Source organism: Antechinus flavipes, chromosome 5 (genome assembly GCF_016432865.1).
Source record: "Antechinus flavipes isolate AdamAnt ecotype Samford, QLD, Australia chromosome 5, AdamAnt_v2, whole genome shotgun sequence".
NCBI classification, from domain to species: domain Eukaryota; kingdom Metazoa; phylum Chordata; class Mammalia; order Dasyuromorphia; family Dasyuridae; genus Antechinus; species Antechinus flavipes.
Window position 1 is genome coordinate 281,686,436 of NC_067402.1, and position 18,555 is coordinate 281,704,990.

The 18,555-nt window shown below is 40.8% G+C and overlaps 1 protein-coding gene across 1 annotated transcript in view; it reads right to left on the bottom strand.

The window, feature by feature from the left end:
* Positions 1-18,555, bottom strand: part of LARGE1 (LARGE xylosyl- and glucuronyltransferase 1) — a 586,713-nt gene that overhangs the window by 17,053 nt on the left and 551,105 nt on the right. Inside the window, exons 11-12 of the mRNA XM_051961549.1 lie at positions 17,465-17,628; positions 3,090-3,368 (exon numbers count right to left, since the gene is read on the bottom strand). Of these exons, the coding sequence (XP_051817509.1) occupies positions 3,090-3,368; positions 17,465-17,628 (443 nt within the window). The remainder of the gene's footprint in view (positions 1-3,089; positions 3,369-17,464; positions 17,629-18,555) is intronic.

Here is an 18,555-nt window from a genome sequence, read left to right on the forward strand (position 1 = left end):
GAACAGCCCCTTGAAGCCAGCCGTGCAAATTAGCAAAACCAAACTGGGCTGTAATCAGAAAAAAACAATCTCTGAACATGCAACAGAAAATGGACAGTAACATTCCCAGTAACCGCATTGCTCGGGATGGCCACCGTCCTTTGTACATGGGGACGAGGTCCGCAGTTGGCAGGCCATGGGCTGGAAGCTGTGTGTCCCCCGGTGGGGAGGGCGTGAGCGGAGAACTCAATTAGAGCACAGAAGCTAATGAGGTTCGGGTCACGAGCTCGGCCCCCGTTGGTGGCCAGTTACCTCTGCTCGATTTCACAGCTGCAGACGGCATCTCCAAAGCCCAGCCGGCCTCCTCCCAAATACCCTGGACCACAAGGGAGGAACTGGGGACAGAGGAACAAACGCATCCCTACCGCTGGCACAAGCAACTCAAAGGATGACTAAGTCCGCTAAGAGGTGGTGCCGGGTCACCGCGCCGGTCCAAGACTCGGCTCTCCCACTCGCCAGCTGTGTGACCTTGAGCAGGACATTTAACCTTGCTGAATCTGTTTCCTCATTTGTCAAATAGTCAGAGGGATGGATACTCACACCAGCTCCATGAGGAAAATGCTTTGAAATAATTCACATCTTTATAGCGGTATAAAGTATACCTAGCCCTTAAATCTCCCCCCCCCCCAAAAAAAAATCCACTATTAAATGTGTCAAATAGCATTCCCATTTTATGGATGAGAAAACTGAGGTTCATAGGAATTATATGATATGGCCAAATTGTGTGTGTATAATGGGGTCTTCTGGGTACCAAGTCCAATATTCTTTCCATTATGTGATATTATTTGAGCTTAGAAACTGCTTGTATGTATTAACAGGATATTCTTAAATGAAGGTTGAAAAGGATTATTCACAAGAGCTAGCATTTGTAGAGTGTTTTAAAATCAGCAAAGCACTTTACAGATGTTCTCACCAAAAACTGTTGAGGCAAACACTATCAATATCCCCATTTTACAGATATGGAAACTGAGGCAGAGAGGACGTAACTCAGTTGCCTATAGTCAGACAACTAGTCTAAGAATCAGGATATGAATTTTGGTTTTCCCAACTCCAATTCCACTTCTATCCCCATCGCTTCACTTCACTGCCTTGTAACTATGTTATTACTGGCTTTTAAGGCTCCATGCATCAAAGAAGCATCAAATATTAGGAGAGTCAGAGTAGGAGGCATTTGGGGGCTGGGCAAGGAATGCTGGCTTTAGAGTTGAGACTTTCTGAGGTCAGATGATTTTAACGGGTTTCTGAAGCTTCCGGAGTCAGTTTACTCACCTATAAAATGAGGGGATTGCACTAAATGACTTCTGAGATTCTTTCCGCTCTGAATCTCTGATCCCAAGATCCCTGCTTTTATAAACGTGGACATGTGGATTCCAAAGGGGACAATGACTTATCTCAGATTAAACAGATCGTTGTAGAACCCAGTCAGACATCTCGCTTTCCCGACAGCCAGTTCTGTGCTCTTTCTGGTACAGCCCAGGGATGATTTATCCCTGATGGACTGATAAATGCGAGCAGGGTTGATGGAAATGCTCCCTGGTTTCTGATGATATGAAATCAGCCAGCGAAAGAAAAATCCACTCTGGCCCTTCCCAGCACTAAGCCCGAGGGATCAGAGGTTTCTGGCTACAGGGCTTTGTAAATCAAGTTTCATAAAGTGGGATTTTAAGAACGATGCTTTCCCTTCAAAGCCCGGAGATCATTCGGTTTAGCAGACCGATTTTTGGTGAGGTGAGCAATTTCTGGATGGAGAATGAGGCAAGAAATGAGTGACTGGGCTCAAAAGAGATTCTAAGTCCATGATATATTAATTGGGTGACCTTGGCCAAATTGCGTTTTGACTGCTCTGGATGTCAGTTTCCTTATCTGTAAAATCAAGAGAGGTTTGGGCTTGCAAACCCTTTCCAGTTTTAATGATGATGTTGTCCTATGTGGGTTCTATAGGAGAGACATGGTCAAAGGCCCAGTTGGTGCAACAAAGAGGAAAAACGAGCAAAAGAAGAAAAACAACGGAAGAGTTCTAGCTCTGCCAGGTAATCTAGCTTTGTTTGGATCTGATAAGGTCAGTCCCCTTCTCATCAGCAAAACAAAGGGGGTTGGACTCAGGGATTTCTAAAAACCTTTCCATTCTAAATGGAGAAAATTTGAATCCTTTGACTTTTAGAATTTACCAGTTGGGTGATATTTGGTCAATTATTTAGCCGCTCTGAATGGTTAATATGTTGGTTAAATTCATCTGAATTTGCCCTCTCATGAATGGGTGGAATAATACTTGTCATGCTGACTTCGGAAGGCTGTCGCGAGAAAGTATTTGGCAAGTTGTAAAATGCTATAGAAATGGGATATATTATTATGGTGATGATGAGGATGATGGTTTTGAAGCAAAAAGGTCCCCTCTAGCTGGATCCTTTATAACCCTCATGAGCTAGAGAGAACACAAGAGTCTCAGAAATTAACTGGAATTCTCAGGGTTGAATTTCCTTTTTGGCCACATGATGTCCCCATCACATCACAGTAATACTTTCAGAGTCCCCAGCCTGTTTTGGGAACTGGGGTTTTTCATAGTTTTGTGGGCTCCCTTTGGCAATCTGGTAAAGCCTAGCAACCCCTTCTTTAAAATGCTTTCAAATTCACAAAATGAAAGACTGATTATTTTGAAGATCTATTTTTCCCATCCAAATTTGCAGATCCCTTGTAGCCACTGAATTCTTGGGGATCTTTGGATATAAGGGACTGAGTACCTAATCTTTTCAGGAGATGAGCTGAAATCAGGATCATGATTTACTCTACTCCTTCATATAAATTCACTAGAGTGATTCAGATTCAGATTGCCCCTCGCCTCACTCACCCAAGCCCACCATCTCATAGTTTCCCATTTTGTTGTCCAAAGATCTGAAGTGCTATCATGATGCACCCTTAAAATTCAACACCCTAGACAAAGCCCCAGTTGGCCCACCCTTGTTACAAGGTTGATCTGTCCTGGTTGGAAATCCCTAGCTCCTCCAAGAAATGACAATGAGAGGTAGAATGGGAGAGGGTTGCCTCAAACTTACCTGAGGTACTCACAGAGTCCGTACATAGGCAGGAAGTCAATGTCAGACAGAAACATGTATGGCGTGCTGATGTGCTTCATGGCCACGTTGCGCAGAAGGTTCACGGGGTAGAACTGGCCCTCCTTGTACACGATGTGGTAGCCGACATTGTGGCGGCTCATGAGGACCTCGGAGCCCTGGGCATAGCGCAGGAACTGCTGGGCTTCCGCGTCAGACAGGTACAGGGCCAAGCTGATGGGGCCCTCCCAGTGTTTGCAGATGGCCTCAAGCATCTGCAGCCTGAGAAGAGAGAAACCAAAACACGGCTAAGATGAACTCTCATTTACAGCTCACCTTCTTCTACCCACGTTTCCTCTTCTCCCTTTTCCTTCCTCTCTTCCTCCTTCACTCTTCTCCCTTTCTCTTTTTCCCTTATCCCTCTTTCTCCCTTCTTCTCTCTTCCTTTCTTCTTCTCACTCCTCCCTCTTTTTTTATTCCTTTCCTCCATTCCCTTTCCTTTCATCCCCTTCTACTCTTCTCCTTCTTTGCCTCCCCCACTCTTTCTGCCTTTCTAGCTCTGTGTCTGCTCATCTTTGTATCTGTTTGTCTCTGTCTCTCCTTCTCTCTCCTCCTTCTCCCTCTCCCTCTCCCCTTCTGCTTTTGTGTCTCTCTTTGCCTCTGTTTCTGTCTCTTGACCTCTTCTCCTTTGTTCACCAGATAAAATAATTTAATTAAGATTATACCTGACTAGTAAGTAGAAGAGATAGAACTGAGACTTGAGAGCCACTTACTGCCCCTGTGACCTTGGAGAGCTCCTTTAACTTAGGGATGTACTATTGTATTATGGAGAGTACTAGATGAGGATTTCTATTCCTGCTTTGCCACTTGTTCCCTGGTTACCACTGGTCAAGGAGTTTTACCAGTATTAAGTTTCCTCATCAATTAAATAAAGAGTTTGGGTTGGATAGAAGCTCATGTGGCTTCTTACTCTTAAATTTAAAGCCCTATGACTTTCAATCCAGGTGATAATACAGGGTAGATATAACTTTGAGATAATTATGCCTTGATTTCTTTGATTCAGAGAATTATAAAACAACAGAAAAAAATGACCTTGGAGTCTCTTTAGTCCAGGAGGAAGTGTCTTGTCCAAGATCACAGGATCATCTCAGAGACCACTTAGGGCAATATTCAATTTTAAGAAACTGAGGCTCATTCTGGAGAGCAATTTGGAACTATGCTCAAAAAGTTATCAAACTGTGCACATCCTTTGATCCAGCAGTGTCTCTACTGGCTTATATCCCAAAGAAATCATAAAAGAGGGAAAGGGACCCACATATGCAAGAATGTTTGTGGCAGCCCTTTTTGTAGTGGCCAGAAACTGGAAACTGAATGGATGCCCATCAGTTGGAGAATGGCTGAATAAGTTGTGGTATATGAATGTTATGGAATATTATTGTTCTGTAAGAAATGACCAGAAGGAGGATTTCAGAAAGGCCTGGAGAGATACATGAACTGATGCTGAGTGAAATGAGCAGGACCAGGAGATCATTATATACTTCAACAACAATACTATATGATGATCAATTCGATGGACGTGGCCATCTTCAACAATGAGATGAACCAAATCAGCTCCAATAGAGCAGTAATGAATTGAACCAGCTACACCCAGCGAAAGAACTCTGGGAGCTATGAACTACTACGTAGAATTCCCAATCCTTCTACTTTTGTCCACCTGCATTTTTTATTTCTTTCACAGGCTAATTGTACACTATTTCAAAGTCCAATTCTTTTTGTACAGCAAAATAACTGTTTGGGCATATATGCATATATTGTATTTAACTTATACTTTAACATATTTAACATGTATTAATCAACCTGCCATCTGGGCGAAAGGGTGGGGGGAAGAAGGGAAAAGTTGGAACAAAAGGTTTTGCAATTGTCAATGCTGAAAAATTACCCATGCTTATATCTTGTAAATAAAGAGCTATAAAAAAAAAGACAGATGTCCTGGAAAAAGAAAAGAAAAGAAACGGAGACTCAGAAATTTAAAGTGATTTACTCAAGAATATACAGAATGTCCTTGGGTGAGTGCTAGAGATTTAATTTGAATCCAAGTTCTCTGCCTTTTAGAGTTGCAATTTCTCTGGCATTTTTCTTATTCTTCCTGATTGCCTCCCTCCCTTTCTATCATTTCCACTTCCCTCTTCCCTTCCTTTCATCCTTCTTACTATGTTTTTTCTTGTCCCTTTCTCCTTCCCTCCTTTCTGTCCATTCATCTATCTGTCCATCTATTTTTCCTTTTCCTTTAATGAAACGCCCTAACCACACTGGAAGGCACATATCTGGATCTATTCAGCTACTCTGCAGAGGGCACGCTGCCTGCAGCAGTTATGACAAAGCACACTGTGACCACAGCAAGGGCTTTCAAATAAAGACATTCTACAAAAGTATTTGGAAGGAAATCTTTAAAGGTCTTTTCTCAATGGTACTTGGAACACGCAGGACATAAAATATAGTGTTAAGCAATGGCCAAAGCCAATTTCCATTTTTCTTACCCTGTAAGTACTGCCTAATGACATTCCCCCCAGCTACAATGCCCGCTCTATTCAGACAATTTCTAGGAAATGGATTCTATGCGTTTCGGGGTCTCTAAACCATAGGTAAATGGCCCACCTATCTCGGTTAAATGGGGTTCCTGATGGGCTCTCCTGTGTTCTTCATAGTAGTTCCCTGAATTGGTATTGTTAGAATTCACTTTATCTTTGAATACAGAGAATTAAGGGCTGTGCTCATATGAGAGGTCCCCAATTCTTCACCACCTATTTTGGTTTCTTAATCAAATCGACTAAGATGATTTTCTTTGGTAAGAATTTGTTCCAGCGCTTAATCTCACAGTTAGGACTTAGAAGGGAACATTCTTTAGCTTGGGTTCCCTGGCGTGGGAGAGGAGCACAGGATATGGAGTTTTTTCCAATCTTGGCTCTGGTACTTCTATCTGGATAAATCAATGGACCTCAGTTTCCTTAAATGTAAAAAGAAGAGGTTGGACTCTTGGAATTTGAAGATCTCTTTCAATTGTAAGTTAGTGATCTTAAGACCTCTGGGGACTTTGTTCCTCATTTGTTTGAATTCTAGGAAGAGAAGGAAAATAACAAGAACCCAGAGTGCTTTTAGTTTGAAAAGCTTTCTACCTATGTTTTCTCATTAGTCCTCATGATAATCCTGGGTGGTAGATGTTATTATTAATAATTAATAATTTATAGATGAGGAAACTGAGGTTGACAAGGTTAGGTGATTGTTTAGGGCAGGGGTCCTTAAATTTTTTAAATAGGGGCCAGTTCACTGTCGCTCTGACTGTAGGAGGGCTGGACTAGAGTAAAAACAAAAACTTTGTTTTGTGGGCCTTTAAATAAAGAAACTTCATAGCCCTGGGTGAGGGGGATAATCGTCCTCAGCTGTTGCATCTGGCCCATGGGCCGTAATTTGAGGACCCCTGTTTTAGGGTTACAAGCAGAATCTGAATGCAGTTCTTGATTTCCCTCACCTAGTTCCCTGAAGGGAGCTCCATTTGTGTCTCAGTTTTTTTTTTCTTTCTGTCAAATGGGAACACAGGTACCTTTACAGATGTGTGGCTTGAATTAAGTGCTTAGAGTTATCTGAATGGAAGGAAATAATCACAGGACAAACTGACTGTGGGAATGAACAGCTGAAGCTCAAGCACTGATGGAAGGGATGGATATTGGAGTGAAGGATGGAGAATAGATTAATGGAAAAAGTACTGGATTTGGAGCTTGAAGACAGAGTCTGTCATCCTGCATTTAAGCCCTATCCCTGCCTTTACTGGCTGTGTGTCTTTGAACAAGTGACTGAGAGGTCTCTGGATCTGAGTTTTCCATCTGTAAAAGGAAATATCTCAGATTTAGACCTTGAGTTTAAGTGATTTAAGGTCACATCATTTCTAATGTGTTTTAAGATTTCCAAAGCTTTTTTTTTTTTTTTTTTTTACAATTATTATCTCACTTAGTCCACATAATAACTCTATGTTCGGTGATATTATTATTCTCATTTTACAGGTGAGGAAACTGAGGTACACAATGCTTAAGTAAATTTCCCAGGTTTACAAATCTAGTAAGAATCTGAAATGGGGCAGGTAGGTAGCACAGTGGCATTGGAATCAGGAGGACCTGAATTCAAATTTGACCATAGACACTTGACCTTACTAGCTGTGAGAAAGAGAGAGAAAGAAAAGAAGAAGAAGGAGGAGGAGGAGGAGAAGGAGGAGGAGGAGGAGGAGGAGGAGGACGGAGATAATCTGAAGGAGGATTTGAATTCAGATTTCCTTGACTCCATTGTTAGCACTCTATCCATTGCACCATCCAGCTGCCTTGTAAGATAATAACTACCAGAGTCAATAATTGAAACTGGGTCCTTTGTATTACTTCAGATCTAATATCCACAGCATGGATAGATGTCTTAATCAGCTGAATATTTGACAAATGTTTATTAAACGGCTTGTATGAGTCAGATACTGTGCTGGGGACATAAAGACAACAGTGAGACAATCCTTGCCCTCCAGAAGCATACATTCTCAAATGAAAAAAATGTATAGTCACATATAGTACTTTGTAAGCAAAAAGGACCAAATCAACATGGACTGCTGTGAAGCTTGAGTGGAATAACACATTTCTTTTGGACATTCATTCAATTATTGGGTGATAGAGATTGCCTCATTCCACCTCTACACATACTCAGTAGATTTATTTGCTCTGTGTGACTGACTTTCCTGCAAAAGGATCCTTTCTTTCTCTCTGTATCTCTCTGTCTCTGCCTCTGTCTCTGTTTCTGTCTCTTTGTCTCTCTGTCTCTGTCTCTGTGTGTGTGTATAGGGAGGTTACTAGGAAATGATAACAACATGAAAAGGATCAATAAAACATAAATATACAAAAAGAAACTTCTTGGTAAAGCATAATAAAGAGCTTTCATTTTCCCCTTCCCATAACCATTACAATTATAATCTACTTACTCTTCAGACTCTTTCCCAGAATCTGTTCCATGATGGACAAAACACAGATCTAGTGATTTTCCTTTCTCTGAAAAAATAGTGGTTTGCCCAAGAACTGTGATTCCCTTTTAGAAGTGTTGTTTCTCTTCTCAAATAGAAGTTGTAATAATGAGTTATTATTTCCATAGTGTTTTTATTTTAAAAAACATTCTACATATAGGATCTGATTCAGTCCTCACAATAGCTTTAGGGAGTAGGTGATATTATTACCTCTATTTTAAAGTTGGAGAAACTGAGGTTAAGTGACCTCAATGATTTGCTCAGGGTCACATAGCTACTAAGTGTCTGAAAGAAAATTTGCAACTAGAACGTCTAAGTCTAGAAATCAACCAAGTCCAGAAATCAATCAATTGAAAAGCAGTTTTTCTATACAATCTTAAAAAAATTGCTTGAGGTTCAGAGACCTTCAGTCCAGAGTCATACCATCAGTATGGGTCAGATGTAGATTTTCAGTTCTGTTGGTCTTAATTAAGTTCACTGGTTTATTCCCCACGCCATACTATTGTTCTTCTTTGAAAATAGGCATTTCAAAGAAGGATACTTGGGTACACTTAATATGAACCACAGCTAAATGAGGAGTTCTGGGAAGTCAGTACAATGGTTAACTTGGGGCTCCTTTCCCTCCCTCCCACAGTAATGATTTGCTAAGAGTTCTTTTTTTTTACTGCTACTTTTTCCTGAGAATTACATCTCTGGAGAACTCAACCACAAAACAAACAATCAAAACTACATCTTTGAAAGGACATCACAAGAATCTGACAAACTAAGTGGAAGAGAGAAAGGCTACAAAGGCTGCCATGGCTGCCTGCCCTGGTTTTAGGAAGAGGAGACAAGGATACTTTTAAAGTCATGTTTCCCAACCCTTGAGCATCAGGAATCTGGTAGGGCACAAATCCCTATAGGATATTGCAATGAATTTAAGAAAGAAATAAGCAAGCATTATGGGACCTCGGACGACTTTTCCACATCATTCCATTTGACTCTTAAAGATAGTCTCTGAGAGCCAAGTGAAATAGAGGTTCCGATAATTTCTAAAGGCTGGAAAAATGATGTCTCACACATACATACAAGATGCTTTCAAAAATATAATGCATAATAAAGGCTTAATATATACTTGTTGAATGATAGAGTGGGATGAATAAAATTCAAAGCCATTTACAAATGTTACTGAGTTCCTTTAAGTGTGATATTGGAAATGTATTTTTCAATATCACAAAGGAACTTAGGAGAACAGATACTATCTTGGGAACATCTAAGAAATTTGTTCATGCTAAAAAGGGTTCTTAACTTCAAAATATTTGGCAATCATTGATATAAAGGATCCACCTGCTATCTTTCCCTAAGCAACAGTAATTGGGGACACTTCTTCCTTCCTTAGCCCCCGGATTTGTTTTCTTGTTCAGTTGTGTCTGACTTTTTGTGATCTCACTTGGGATTTTCTTGGCAAAGACAATGGAATGGTTTGCCATTTCCTTCTCCGGCTCATTTTACAGATGGGGAAACTGAGGCAAACAAGGCAAAAAGAATCATCTATGCTCAGGGTCATATATAGTGAGTGTCTGAAAGTGGATTTGAACTTGTGGAGATGAATGTTGTTATTGCAAATCTTGTGCTTTATCCATTACACCACCTAGCTGCTCCTTCTCTACCCTAGAACATGTCCAATGGATATACAATACTAATAGTTCTCCCTCCCTCCCCCCTCCGCCCCCCCGCTTCGGCATGGATGAATTGGGAATGAGGATGGTGTAGAAGATTATAGAATGAATTTTTTTTGGTGGGGGGAAGGCAGTTGGGGTTAAGTGACTTGCCCAGGTACTCTAGCTAGTTTCACCTAGCTGCCCCTAGAACCATGTCTTGTAAGTAAATTTGACTTTTTGGGTTGGCTGAAAGTCAGGCTTAAAAGTCTTCTCAGGCTTCACTCTGAGACCCAGAAAATTGCCAAGATCAGCAGTCAAGGTCGTCACAGAGATAGCATTCAATCATTCAAGATTCAATAATGAAATCATCTTGTGGGCCATTTAAAGGTATTCTGGTAGAAAGGCCCCCAGGCTGCGGATGAGTGACCCAGGTCTCCGGCATCCTAGATTTAGAGCTGAAAGAGACTGCAAAAATGGTCTATTCCAGTGCCTTCCTCAAGTCAGCACCTTTCTCTGTATTCTGCCATTGTACAAAGAAGAAACCGAGGCTCTGAGGGAAAATGACGTAGCCAAAATCATCCAACTAGTAACTAGTGGAGCCTGAATTTTAACATAGCTCCCTAAATCCCCAATATATCTGCAATACCAGCTCTCTTCTTGGTTTCTTTAACTGTTAAATGGGAAAGGGATTGGATGAAATGACTTCTAATTCCTCTTTCAGTTCTATACCTATGATCTTATGTGATTTTTGTCATCTAGGTGACCAGTTCCCCAAAATGAGTCTCATCTTCCTTCTCTGTAAAATAATGGGGGAGAGCAAGCAGTTAGGTAGTGCAGTGGTTAGATGTAGGGCTAGAGTCTTACAGGATCTGAGTTCAAGTTTAGCTTCCCATATCAGTCATGTGACCCTACCAAGTCACTTTACCTTGTTTGCCTCAATTCCTCATCTGTAAAATGGGGACACACTGGAGAAGGAAATGACAATTCCTCCAAGATCTTTGCCAAGAAAATCCCAAATGGGTTACTAAGAGTCAGACCTGACTGAAAATGACTGTATAACATCTACAAGGGATTCAGGAAGTAAAATCTTGGGTTCCCTGATGTGCTGGAAAGTCTCTTCCCACCTCCTCCCATACACACTTCAGTTCAAAGCCTGATTTTGCTTTTATGGCATATCACTTCAGCAGCCCTTTAAAAAAAATCTCCAACATAATAAATGGCATTCATAGGTGCTTTCTTGTTTGTAAAGATAACAATAATCATATAGTTAACATTTAAATAGTACTTTAAGGTTTACAGAGCATTTTCCCCACTAAAACAGAAAACATATCATTTGAGCATCTTCACAACAACCCTGGGAGTTAGTGATATTATTGTCTTACTTTATAGCTTAGGAAACCGAGGCAAAGGTTCACAGTAGAAAATACTAGGCACTGGATAATGTTTAAATAGCACTTATTATGGGCAGACATTGTGCTATTAGCTCATTTGATCCTACTACACCTCCATCAGGTGGGTGTTATGATTATCTCCATTTTACAGCTGAGGAAACTAAGGCAAGAAGAGATTAAACAACTCAGGGAAAGGAAGTATCAATTTGGATTTGAACTCAGGTCTTCTTGATTCCAATATGCCATCTGCCTGCCTATCCTTATATAAATCATGGAATATCACATCACTTAAGTCTCACAACAACCCTGAGGGGTAGTGGCTATAAGGCTTTATTCACCTCATTTTACAGATAAAGAAACTGAGGCTCAAATTAGGCCAGTTACCTTCCAGCATCTGAATGGTTATTATCTTGAAAAATGATTGATTCATTGCTGTATCTTAGAATGGAGAAAAAGAATCTAGTATCTACTACTATCTACTCACAGCCAATATAAGGAGGTAGAGTTTGTTTGGGCCACTAAGTGGTGCCATAATATGCCAGAATGCACAGGACTCATCTTCCATGTGACCCTGCTCAAGTCACTTTACCCTGTTTGCCTCAGTTTCCTCATCTGTCAAATGGGCTGGAAAAGGAAATGGCAAACCATTCCAGTTTTTCTGCCAAGAAAACCCCAAAAGGAGTCATGACGAGCCAGACGTGACTGAAAATTGACAGAACAGCAACAGGAGCAATAACTATAACAAACACTCAAATTAAGTCAGAATTTGATTTAATATAAAGACAAACCGGGGCAGCTAGGTGGCGCAGTGGATAGAGCACCAGCCCTGAAGTCAGGAGGACCTGAGTTCAAATGTGATCTCACACTTAACACTTCCTAGCTATGTATGACCCTGGGCAAGTCACTTACTCCCAATTGCCTCAGCAAAACAAACAAACAAACAAATAAGGACCTATTAGAGCTATCTGAAAACAGAATGGGCTATCAAACAATAGAAGTTGCTAGAGGGTGTAAGCCCATATATTTAGAATTCAATGGAACCCCTGAAGCTATCAAGTCTGACGCCTTCATTTCTTAACTGAGAAATCTGCAGCCCTGAGACCAGACTTGTCTAGAGACACAGAGCTAAGAAGTGTCAGAGTCAGGATTTGAACTTGGGACTTTACAGGATGCAAAGAGGATAGGAAATGAATTATTATAGCTCCTCTTGAGAAGGCCGTTGTTTTAGAGTTTTGCTTTCCAAAGGAGTCTTTAATAGGAAAAAAAAAATTCTCGTAAAATGTCAAAGGACTCCTTCCTCTCCCTTCACTAAACCCTGACGCTCTCAATCCCCCCAGTCCATCGCGGAATGAGCACCCTGCAGCGGAGAGGGAAGCATGCGCTCCACCTCTGCTCTGCTCTGGGCAAAGCCCGCCTCCCCGGTGGTGGGATTCCGGGGGGGAAACCCTCGCGGGGCCGCCTGCCCACCAGCCTCCTTAATTTGGTGTGGCATTCACTCAGGGCCTGTTTCGCACTCAAAGGTTTACAAACATACAAGAAATGTTTCTTAAATTAAAAATCAATCGAACAGGCCCCTGTGAGTGCCTCGCGTCATAATTGAATGTGTAGGAAGGAGTGGAGGAGGCTGGTTAAACGCCTGCCGTCTTCATTAGAAAGCATTACCGCTTGATAATTTTTTATTATGTTCTGCTCGGCGTCTCATCGCTCTGAATTCCTCCGGTCCTCTATGGAATAGTCAGGACCATAATAGTTGTCAGAGCACATTAGGAGGTGTCATGCATATGTCACTTTCTGGCCTCGTGGGCTCTAGGGCAATTCTGCTGCTTGCCATCAGTTGCCGTGGCGATGTTGCTTCCCGAGAAAACATAATGTATCTTTCCCCTTCTCTGACATCGGTCCTGATGGGAGACGGGGACTAGGTCACTTCCAGGGATGCTGCGGGGAGCCGAGCGGGGCCGGCTGGGATGCTCTTTTTGTTTTCGCCGGCCGGAGAGTACATGACGCTCCCAGAGATAACTCCCGTTTCTCTAGAACTGAAAGATTTCCTAAGAACTTTCTTTCCAACAACCCGAGAGACAAGTAATTCTGGGAAAATCACCAAGTCCTAGAACATTACAGGGAGGAGGGACAACGGATCTCTGGGTCACAGATAGTACTGGTTAAGGCCATCGGTCTAAACTCCTCTTTTTATAGACAAGGAAACTGGGGCACAGACTGGTTAACTGGCCCAGGGTCCCACAATTAGTATTTACAGCAGAAGCAAGATATAGTTGCCAACAACAACAGTTAGATAGTATTTACTGTGTGTCAGCCATTGTCCCAAGCCCTTTATAATCATTACCTCATTTGATCCTTCAAGTAACCGTGGGAGCTCGGTGCTATCATCATTCCCTTTTAAGAGATGAGGCAACTGAGGCAAACAGGTTAGGCAATTTGCTTTGGATCGCACAGATTGGGTCTGAGGCTAGATTTAAATTCAGGTCTTCCTGACACCAGGCTCAGCACATATTAATCATGTCTAATAATGATGATGATAATAATAATATTAATAGCTAATCCTTATATAATGTTTTAAGGTTTGCAAAGTGCTTTACAAATATTATTCCATTAGATTCTCACAATAATCCTGGGAAGTAGTTGCTATTATCATCCTTATTTTACAGAAGAGAGAACTGAGGCAGATCAGAACTAAACAATTAGGATGGTCACACAAGTATTAGAGTCTGAGGCTGAATTTGAAGTCAACTTTTTCTGATTGCAGATCTAGTGTTCTAAATACTGCCCCATCTCTTTCCCTTCTCCATTACAACATATTGTCTTTGAATTTAATAGAGCTCTTCTACTGCCTCATTTTACACATTCACATAACAAAAATAAGATTTAGAGGAGGAAATTGACTTGTGTAGGGTTCCAGAGCAAATGAGAAGGAGAAACACATCTAAAATTGAAGTCTTTTCACTCACTCTATGTTCTTTCCCTTATACCAAACTACTTTTCCCCTTTAAAAAAATATATGGATGACGATGATTAGGCTCATGATTTGGCCAAAGTCACACCATTTGAACCCAATCCTTTAGAATTCCAAGCTGTTCCTTCACTGTCTAAGAGATGGATAAACCATGGACACACTGAGAGAGAGATTACCCTGCAGGGCGAGAGATAATCTGAACAACAAAAATGGGTGGATATCATAAGGACAGCAAAAATGGGTGGGTATCATTTACCCAAACATTTGCAAACTTCTTTATTTACATGATTTCACTGGAGTTACCTACACAACCACCCAGAGAGATAGGTATAGATAAGAAACCTGAGTCTCAGCAAAATTAAGAGGATTGTTCAGTCACATAGCTAATGTAAAATTTGAGCTCAAGTTTTTCCAATTTCAAGTCTAGAACTCTATGCTACGCTGACTCTCAGGACACTTATCTGTAGGTGGGTAAAAGCCATGTACTTTGGCAGAAAGAGGATTACATCAAGAGGAAGGAGACTTGAGTTGGATGCTCTCTTTAAGATTGACTAATTATATGACCATGAACAATCTCTTCCTGCCTCAACTGTTTTCTCAGGAAAATGGGCTTGATACTTGACCTAAAAGGCAGGCACCTAGGATAAAATTAGCTCTAGAGGTCTCTTTCATCCCAATGGGAGAATGGAGTGGTATAAGAATGGGTAGATTCTGGATTCTAGATATGTTCAAACGGTAAGTGAATAACTGTTTGGAGAGAAGTTGTAGAGGTTCTGCCTTTTTAGGTACATTTGGACTAGGTAACCTCTGAGACTTCTTAGAGCTTTGGGGGGTGTATGTATGTGGGTGAAGAGCTGCTATAATTTAATGATTCTAAATGAATTCTCCAAGATGGCACCATATTACAAGGTCTAATCTAAATATTACTAGTCTAGCATTACTAATCTGGCATTACTAGGATTAGACCTAGGTCTTCTGACTCCCAATATTGGATTTTATTCTCCCCCCTCCCTTGTTGTTATTGAGCTATGAATAGCTGACTTTTTCTGACCCCATTTGGGGTTTCATTGTAAAAGATACTGAAAGTGATTGCCATTTCCTTTGATAGTTCATTTTCCAGATGAGAAAACAGAGGCAAAGAGGGCTAAATGACTTGCCTAGAGTCACACAGCTAGTAAGTATCTGAGGCTGGATTTGAACACAAGTTCTCTTGACTCCAGGGCCAGGATTTTATTCGCTGCACCATCTAGCTGCCCCCAAATTATTCCTCTTCTGCCCCATTAAAACAAGACTGTCATTCATAGGATTATGAATTTAGAGCTGAAAGGGAAGTTGGAGATTTTTTAGACTAATAACCTCATTTTACAGAAAGGGAAACTGAGACCCAGGAAGATTAAGCATTTTGCTCTGGGTCACCAAGGTTGTGTGACTCACAGGTGGGTTTTGAGCCCCTCTTAGATGATAACAGGCTCAGTAGTCTTTTTACTGTGCTGCAGCTTCCACCTTAACCTCTGAGGAGAAGGATGGATTGAAAAGCAATAGAAATTTTAAGGGCCGGGTAATTTCAAGACCAAATTTACAAGAGTTCTCTGCTGTCTTTCCCTGGATATTCTGGATCCTAAACCAAGAAACTTACTGAGAGAGCAGCAAAACAAAATTAATGAAAAACAACCAAATGAAGGACAACAACAAAGTGCTCTGTTTCTCCTCTGTCTCTTTGGATGAGTACATTAGTTGCAATAAAACTCCTAGGAAATGATAGAAAGCTACTATCTATTCCACTGAAGTAGGAATGGCACAACCGAAAGGGCTTCCAATTCCCCTTATTTATTCTCTTAACTTTTCCTTTCGGTGTAAAGACCATCACTCTTTATTCTCACTCTCACTGTTTCGTTTTAATGTTGGCTTTTTTTTTGGGGGGGGGGTGTATGTTTGTATGCACATATGCTGGTGAAAGTATGAGAAAGAAATGTCAGGATCTTAAGGTTCCTGACTGCCAGGTTCTCATGCCCACAACCTAGGAAAGCCTAACAAAAAGAAGGACTCAAAAAGTATTGTCAAGGATGTAATTATTACTTATCTTTGTTGACAAAGGGTGTCTGCTCTTTAAAATTTGTAGGAACAGTTAGATAGTACAGTGGATAGAGCACTGGCCCTAGAGTTTATGCTTTTGGACAGAATTGCTTCTTTCTGTCTCAATGTCTCAATTTCTCTGCCTTCTTGTTCGAGACAATAGAAACCCTGTTCTCCTGACTGTTTAGTAGCCCACTGCATCTAACTCACATGTCACCAGGTTTCATTTTACTCTCTCACCATCTTCTTACGGTAATCTTGGTTGCCTAGACAATGGATACCATTCCCTATAGCACTTAACACTTTCATCTTTAGAATCCCCATCCTAGACTCTCCATGTCTGATGGATGAGGGTCATGTACAATTGTAGACATCCAAGTTAGCTTACATCTCACTACATGCTACAGCTTACAGTCATTTTCTCACCATTTGCTTTCCTATCACATCCCTTTTGGTATTCCTCTGCTTGCTACTTCTGAAACCATAATCAAATCAATACTGCATTTGCTACTCAAAAAAGTGTATCAATCTAGTTCCCTATGGCTCCACTCACCATCTTTCTAATTTTCCAAACCCAAATACTCTTCCCTGGGTTACCATTCCACCATATATATTGTCTCCTTTGACTTTACCTTCCCTAATAGAACAGCTCCTAAAGAACAGGGATGGTCTTTGTTTTTGTATTCACATTTCCAATTATTTGGTACAGTGCTTGGTACAGATCATTTTATGACAAATACTTAATAAAATGCATTCAAGAAAATATACTTAAGTTCATTTTAAATGCATGAAATAGTGTACTTAATAATATATATCTCCATCCATTTATCCATTCATCCATTGATCTAGCTATCCATTGATCCATCCATCCATTTATCCATCCATCCATCCACTTATCTACCCATCCATCCATCCAGACCAGCTCTTTCTGCTCATGTTTGTACACCATACATACTCAAAGGTCATTCTTTGTCGCTTTTTTTTTATGCAAAGATCAACAGTCATAAGACTTTGTGAGTATTTAAATTGGTTTCCAGGGTTATAGAGTTAGAGATAGAAGGAATATCTTTATCTATTAGGAGCCATCTAGTCTAAATCTCTTAGTTTACACTAAATAACTTAGGCCCAAAAGTTGTTCTGGTAAGAAGGGCCTTGGATGTCATTCAAACCCATGGCCTTGTGATCTTTCTACAATTTCACCATCTGTTTGAAGTTGAGGTTAGGGAGGAAAGCTCTGGGAGAGTGGGAAGTTCCCTCCATACCTGTCCATGGAGAGCTGAGCCACAAGGGTGACATCCGTGTTGTCTGAGGTGGGTTCATATTCGTAGTGCAGGAAGTAGAGGTGAGTGCGGTGGACTGTGAAGCGCTCTCTCCGAAACTCGTAGCACAGATCGTCCTCATCTAGCTCGGAAAGCTGCTTCTGGAGCTGCAAAAAAGAAACAAGGAGACTGAATTTGGGGGCGACTGAGAACACTCTGGGGCCTGTGAGCCTGATTGCCATCTGCAGCAGTATTCCATGAGTTTCCATGCCTGTTTTTCAATGACAAAAAAAAAAAAGAAATTCTCTCCTTTATTGGTGCTCTCCCTTTCTATGGGGAAAAAAAAGCAGCTGACAAGTAGAGACAGAAAGAGATGGACAAGTTTAAGCATCTTCCAGTCCAAACCTCTCATTTTATCGGTTTCATAGACTTGAGGTTAAGGGGAGAGGGCTAAGACCCAGGGAACCAGGATTTTAATTTGAGCTTTCTCATTCAAAATCTAAAGCTTTTCCCACTTGTCTGCTCTGCTTATGTGGGAGATAATGGAGATAAAGAAAGCAGGGTAGAATTACTTTTGCAGAACTATGTGGCTGATGTTAGAGTATATAATTACAAACTCCTACTTATTAAAAAAAGACATTTTACTTAATATAGACCCAAAATTACCCACTTTTATTTCCTTACTTTTTTCTCAAGAGTCAAGATTGATCAAGGGAATAGGGCATCATAAATCTCAAACTAGTAGGTCCCTGAAAGGTAATCTAGTCTAGCCTCTTAATTTTACAGATGAGCAGACTGAGGCACAGAGAAGGGAAATGACTTCTTCCAAGTCACAGGTACTTCAAATAGGAGAGTCAAGATTTGAAACCACATTCTCTGATGGACCCCATACAATCCAATTCATTCCTCTTTCAATGTAATTTACTGAATTCAATTCATGAAGCACCTGCTGGGTACAAAGCATATGCAAAACAAAACAAAACCCTAAAATCTCTTATTTTTATATTCTCCTGAAAGGAGACACAAGCATGTATGTGTACATATATGTATATACATGTATACATACAAATGCATGTGTATGTATAAAAGTTATT